At 39.6% G+C, this 7322-nt stretch overlaps 1 protein-coding gene across 1 annotated transcript in view; it reads right to left on the bottom strand.

The window, feature by feature from the left end:
- Positions 1 to 2357: 2357 nt before the first annotated feature.
- LOC107564504 (uncharacterized) overlaps positions 2358 to 7322 on the bottom strand; it is a 7252-nt gene continuing 2287 nt past the window's right edge. The window contains exons 2-5 of the mRNA XM_016249597.1: positions 6387 to 7310; positions 6239 to 6308; positions 3386 to 3504; positions 2358 to 2363 (exon numbers count right to left, since the gene is read on the bottom strand). Of these exons, the coding sequence (XP_016105083.1) occupies positions 2358 to 2363; positions 3386 to 3504; positions 6239 to 6308; positions 6387 to 7310 (1119 nt within the window). The remainder of the gene's footprint in view (positions 2364 to 3385; positions 3505 to 6238; positions 6309 to 6386; positions 7311 to 7322) is intronic.

The following is a 7322-nucleotide window of genomic DNA, read 5'->3' as shown; positions in this document are numbered from 1 at the left end:
ATGATCAGTATATATAATGTATGTATGTTTCATTAAAGTTGTAAGCTAGTCTGTTAAAAAGCCCAAAAATGCAATTATGCTAAAACTATTTTTTTTTAAAGAATAATAAATTATTTGCTGTCAAGTGAATAAACATGTGTAAATGACTTACAGTCAGGGGATTCCAGTGGGTTGTTCTCTCATCAGCACAGAATTGTGTTCTTTGTGGGATCTAGTGATCTAGTTCACTCAAGTGCACAGCGTTGAAATACTCCATGTATGTCAGAGAAGACATCTGTCTACACCCTCACCAGTCAGCCCTTACATTGCAGTACACAATACAAAAGTATTCAAAACCTGTTGTGTAAACGCATGAATAAATCATTTACAAAGCTTTCTGCTTCCCATATTCTAAAGTGTAAACTACTCATCACTTGTAAATGTTTTAAAAACCTGCCAGTTACAGGTTGTGTGTGTGTACACACTGGGGTGAAAGATCTACGAATGATGAGTAAAACATTTACAACTGATGAGTAGTTTACACTTTAGAATAAGAGATGCAGAAAGCTTGGTAAATGATTTATTCATGCGTTTACACAAGAGATTTTGAATACTTTGTAGTGTGTACTGCAATGTAAGGGCTGACTGGTGAGGGTGTAGACAGATGTCTTCTCTGACACACATGGAGTATTTCAACACTGTGAGATAATAATACAATGTTGACATTTCAATGATTTATAAGTGATTAATAATATATTAACTAGTAACTTATTAATCATCTACTAAGGATCTGTTTAATTAATTCATGATATGCTATTTTTTTAAGATAACTTATGACAGATTTGTACATCGTTAGCATATTACTTAATAATCATTTGTGAACGTATAGTCATGTTTTCTAAATGATTAGTTCATCATTATCTAATCACTTGTAAAGGATTTATAACTTAATCTACAAAACATAGATACAAATATTAACATATCACTTATTAATCATTTATGAACACATAGTTATGTTTTGTAAATGATTAGTTCATCATTAACTAATCACTTATAAATGACTTACAACTGAACGTTATTATAAAGTGTTACCGTAATTCCCTTCTTGCTTGTTTTTCCTTTGTATCCCATGGCTGTTTCCCTTGTTCCATTTTCTAGTTTGTTTCCATTTTCACAGCTACTAATGACTCTCACCTGTGCCTTGTTTAGCCATGCATTTGTTATCCTATGTATATTGCTGCATTCATATCATGTAATAATAACCGTCATTTAGAGATGACAACATGTGACGTTTTACCGTGGAGCTGTCCACATCCTCGGATTTGGAAGTAGCACCTAAGTAGAGTCTAAATGAATCTGGCAGCGATCAGGTGGTACAGCGGTCATGTGATCCAAGTCGTAGCTCTCAGAACATTCCCAGCTTACAAGTTGTAATTACAAGTTCTACGAGCACATGAATGCTTTGGCAAGTGTTGCTATAGAAACACATAATTCCAAATCTGAGGACTTCGAACAGCTCAGAGTTGAACGTCACATGTGGTCATCTCGAAATTACGGTAATTACAACATAGCATGAACGCAGCTTATATACCACTTTCATTAGTCTTGGTTGGTCATTGTCTTTACATGCAATGTGTGAAGCTGTTGTGTTTTATGTATTCTCTGTGTTGGATTACTCTCTTCTTTGTTTTGCTGGAATATCTCTTTTGTTTATTGAAATAAATCATACTGCTTGTAAATAAATCCTTGCCTCAACAGGTCTCTCTCCTGGAACAAACATGACACTTGGAGTAAAAAAAAAAATATAGATAGATATTGTGAGAATGTTTACTATTTTTATCTTGCTTAATTAAATATATACCACATGAGAGTATTTTTTTTCAGAAAATGACATCTAAAAAAATTTTTATGAACAATAAATGATGAATAAATAAAGGCAAATTACATGAGGAGGACTTGATTCATTTCCTTATTTTTTCCAGTAAAAAGATGAGCCGGGGGTAATAAATGAGTCTTAAAAAGGGCAAGCCTTGAGATATTAATCTTCTATGACATCTAAACGGCTGAAAGGTAGGAGACACCCTATTAGCGCTAAAGGAGACGCCCACTCTCCTACACTTTATGTAAGCCACCAAGGAAACATTGCTGCTACCCTGAGGCAATTATTTCATTCCTGCGTCCACACAGCTGGATGGCAGAAAATAGAGATAGGGGTTAAAACTTCCTGATTTAGTGAGGCTGGCTCCATACTTGGGGTCTGGAACAGTGAGAAAAGAAAAATCGAAACGGGTGACCTTTAAGAGGTGGTGGCATGTAGCAACAATGGCTGACAAATAGCAATGAGGATTAGCGATGGGTGTGACCTTCTGGGCTTAAGGTCAAATCTACAAGAGAATGCCATGAAATGCTTGACAATTGCCATAACTGCAGGGAAAGATCACAGAAGATGCCTTCATTTGCCAACATGCCTGGAATTCCTGTAAAATAACAGATAAACTCACCAACAAACTCACAAATGGCTTGTTTAACAATATCTATAAACATAACTGGGTTTCTGTGACCCTTTAGTTGTCATTCCATGCAGATCTTCAAAACATTATTTTGACGTTATCTAAAGCTACATCTGAATTTCCCTTTCTTCTAAGATGAGATATATCTCACATGGTGCCAGTATCTCAGCTTGTCAGCCAGCCGCCTGCCTGCTGTGTCTGAATCTGCTTCTGAAGTCTGTGGAAGTGCAATTAGAGAGCTGAAGTCCACCCTTATTACTTTAGTATACAACCCTGTCAGTCTGCTGCTATGTTAACTAATGATTCTGGCTTCTCTCTGCAGATTAAATGGGCAGTATAATCTCCTGACCTTCACGTCATCTCCACGGTCTTTCCACACAATAATTAAAGCTATCTTTCATATGGCCATGATATAGGTAAACCTGGCTTGAAATGTATATGTGATAGATGAGTAATGGATTCTAACCACAAAGGGGATGCTTATTCACATTACAAAAGTATATAGTTAGGATGCAAACATAATCAATCATAATCAAATGTGTTTGTAAATAAATGTATGTGTATGTTTCAAAACAATAAAACATTTTTCTCTTTTACTGGTTTCCAAAAAACAAAGTCACGCTTTATTCATGAGTGGCAGAACATTTGCAAATAAAAAAGATAGATGGTGTAAAATTAGTTAAATTGCATCTATTATTATTTTTAGACTGTGCCTTAGAATGTGGGAAAAGAATTACCATGGGAATTAATCACTCGAGCATCTGAGCCTCTACCTGTTTAATAACAAATGTAATCACTTCCTCCAGAGGTTCATTAGCTCAAAAAGGGAAAGTGTAAGGTTTTATTAGCCAACAGAGCCTTCATTAAGAGCCAATTAAATAATGAACACAGCATACCTTCTTCTTGTAAGAGGATAGACGTGCTGTGAGTTCTCTCTGTTCATCCACTGAAGAGTATATGTAGTAAACATAGTGAACAATAACAGGAGCAGACAAACTTTGCGTCATGTGATGCTCTAGAGAGCAAAGGTTTGAAAAAGGTTACAAAACAAGACAGATAGATAAACAAAACAAACCTTTCCTAAATCCTATAAATTGCATGATACAAAAGTGTGTCTTCAGGCTATTGCAGGATACACATGAACCTTCTTGAATGTTACGGGGGGGGTCAGGACAATCACAGTTAAGACCATGAGCATGTGTCAGAACCAGCGATTTCCTGGACAAATAGAGAAACAAAGTAAATATCTGTTTTATTGATTTTGATGATTAAAACTAGTTGTGCATCAATGAACTTCTGATTTTATTCTGCACAAAAACATTCTGTGCATAAGGAAGACTCAAGAAATATCTAGAACTCTAGAGATTTTTTTGCATCAGAGCTACAAATATTTGATGTGTTATTCATGACCAACCATTACATAATTAATTTAATATATAATTAATGATAATGAATTCAAAAATGTATATGCAAAATATTATGTATGATTACTTCATACATATTTTAATTTTTAATGAAAGAATCTCCTTATTACCAAGTCTGCTTTGTTTGATAAAAAATATAGTAAAATAGTAATATGAAATGTTGGAGAGGAAAGGAGACTGCTAGGCTCTGGTTCTAACTATCAGCAGTATACACTCCTGGTGTGTCGGTCAGGACACAAAGAATGAGGAGACTGGAGCTTCTTTCCAAAGTGTATTGAATATTAGTCTAAAAATAACAAAACATAACAGTATAAATAAACAGGTACATGTTCACACATAAATCAGGCACTTCCTAATCAAGAATACTAACATTTTCAACATAATCTAAACAACAGCTGAAGTTATCAGTATGCAGAGGATGCAATTGGAGACTATATAACCATTGGTCTGGTCCCATAAAATTATTTCAGGATTAATATATATATATTAATAAATCCAGGTCCATTAACAAACTGGGCATTAATTCCCAAATAACATAATCAAAAAGGCAGTAATACTGGCTAATCCTTCCACAGTATCAAAACAAGACCGATTACAGACAGATTACTATGTAAACTGTAACATCTAACTCTGTATTTCGCAGAAATTACATAGCATATCTTGTTTATCTATCGAACGATCACACGTGAATCGTTACATGTCTGTACATATTATTTAACCTACAAAGTTAAATTATACGTTTCAAACACATTTAACAACATATAGAAACTTACCTTATGGTCATGAACTAATACTTTGAAACACCAACCGCCAACACACATCCAAATAACAGGCAGGAAAACTAAGTGCGCAGCTGCCGTTCTCTCAGTAATAATACAATAAGGCAGCAGGCAGCAAACTTGTACAATAATGCCTCCTACTGGATGCACCTGGAAATACGCTCTACAAACTATCAAAATAGGAGTCCCTCAATAACAGACTTCATTTCTCCAGGAGCCTTTTATACAGCTGCCCCCAAAGGTGCTATGCAACTTTGCTTCTACGAAAAGGTGACTTAAGTTGAGTCAGTAGGGCCGTTTTCATTATCTGGCAGAGCTGGCAGGATCACCAACCGTGCTACTGGTCGAGTGTAGACTTGCCCCTTTATATCTACGTCAGCAGATCTGACATGCCCATCCGAACTGTGGTGTGTCTTGATGACATGTCCAACAGGCCAGAGGGCCCTAGGCATCTGAGGATCTACAATCATAACAAACAAGTCTGTTAAGTCTGCGGGAGAGGACTGCCACTTTTGCCGTGTCTGGAGACCTGGAAGGTAGTTTCGGATAAACCTGGACCAAAAGTTATCTGCCAGGACTTGCGAATGCCTCCAGCGTTTGCGACTCAACAATTCAGACTCCAAGTAGATTACCTGTGGCAAGGAACCATCCGGCCGCCCCATGAGCAAACTGTTTGGTGTCACTGGGTCAATGTCTGCAACATCCGAAGACACGTACCCTAAAGGCTTCGAGTTAAGAATAGCTTCCACCTCTAGGAGGACTGTCAGCAGGACTTCTTCTGGAACTGACTGAGCTCCCACGGTAGTATAAAGGGCTGACTTTACAGATCGTACCTCTCTCTCCCAAACTCCTCCAAAATGTGGGGCTGCTGGAGGATTGAAGTGAAATTGGATCCTTAGACGAGCAAGCTGTTTCTGTAAGTCAGGAGCCATTTCAGTGAAGGCCTCTCTCAGCTCTCTTTCACCCCCTTTGAAGTTTGTTCCTCTGTCTGACCACAGTTCCACTGGTGTTCCCCTTTGTGCAACAAACCGCCTAAGGGCCATTAGGAAGGAATCAGTATTCATGGTACTGAGGAGGTCCAAGTGCACCGCTCTGGTAGTTAGACACTTGAAGATTATCCCCCAGCTTTTTTCTGTGCATCTCCCAATTTTAATCAGAATTGGCCCAAAGCAGTCTACACCACATGAGTAAAAGGCAAGTTTGTGGAGATGGAGACGGGCAGAAGGCAAGTCTGCCATCTTAGGAATAGTTGGCTGTGCCCTCCAACGCTGACACTCTGGACACCCATGCTGGTGCCGACGAATGGCTTCAAGGCCACGGATGATCCAATAATAGCACCGCATTTCGGCAAAGACCCGCTCAGGTCCTGGGTGATGCAGCTTGCAATCATAATGCTTAATCAGTAGCCGGGTGACTGGATGATGAGCGTCCAATACAATGGGGTGTAAGGTACATTCTTCTATGGACTCAGCTCTCCTCAATCGACCTCCCACTCGGATTAAACCACTACATCTGTCCAGTTCAGGAGCTAAGGTAAGAAGGTTACTGTCCGAAGACACTGGTTTCCCTTTCTCCAAATGTTGATAGTCATTGGGGAAAGACTCCTGCTGTACTCGCTTGAGAATAAGGATCTCAGCTTGACGATAATTATCTGCATTTGGAAAGGAATCAGACCTAGAGTTTACCGCAATTACCTTAGCAGTGATATACAAGAGTTCTTGCCAGGTCTCATGATTCCGAGAATCAAAGATAATGGATTGGGGTGGTACTGCTGTGGCTCCGCAGAAGGCAGACTTCCTTATTTCTGTGGGGTCATCTGTCAGGTCTGTTCTTGGCATCACTGGCCAGGTAGCTGAATCTTGGAGTAAAAAGGGAGGTCCTTGAGACCATCTGTTGGTCCCTGTAAGGACATTCAGAGGTTTGCCTCTAGTGAGGTCATCTGCAGGATTGCTCGCCGAAGCCACATAGCGCCAGGAACACTTTTCTGTTAGCTCCTGGATTTCGGCGACTCTATTGCCAACAAAAACTTTGTAGTGGCAGGATTCAGAGGTCAGCCAGGTAAGGACAGTGGAAGAGTCCGTCCATAACACCGTGGTCTCAATCTGCAAGGTCAGTTCCCTCTGAAGCAATCTAGCTAACTGAGCGGCCACAAGAGCTCCACAAAGTTCCAATCGAGGAATGGAATGAGAACGTTTGGGGGCCACTCGGGATCGAGCTACCATAAAAGACAGGTACACTTGGCCTCCTTTGTCAGTGGTCCTCATGTATGCCACAGCTCCATATGCCTGTTCTGAAGCATCTGAAAATATGTGGACTTCATGTATGGCACCATCCTTCTCCACCTCAGGAGGGACATAAGTCCTAGGGAGGGTGATGCTTGGCAGGTACTGAAGTTCATTCTCCCAGACGCGCCAGGACTGCAAGAGTTCAGGTGGTAAGTTTGGATCATCCCAACCCCGCTGCTTATTCCATAGTTGTCTAATTATGACCTTGGCTCGAGTGGTGTAGGGCAAAAGAAGTCCAAGAGGGTCATATTGAGTGGCTAGGACCTTGTAGATGTTCCTGAGGGTGGGAGTTTCATATACAACAGGTCGGTGCTTGTACGCTAGGGTATCCGTCTGACAGTTCCA

Source organism: Sinocyclocheilus grahami, unplaced genomic scaffold (assembly GCF_001515645.1).
Source record: "Sinocyclocheilus grahami isolate Dianchi unplaced genomic scaffold, SAMN03320097.WGS_v1.1 scaffold941.1, whole genome shotgun sequence".
In the NCBI taxonomy this organism is placed as follows: Eukaryota; Metazoa; Chordata; class Actinopteri; order Cypriniformes; family Cyprinidae; genus Sinocyclocheilus; species Sinocyclocheilus grahami.
Note: the sequence above shows the minus strand (reverse complement) of the source record. Positions and strands in the feature narration are given on the sequence as shown.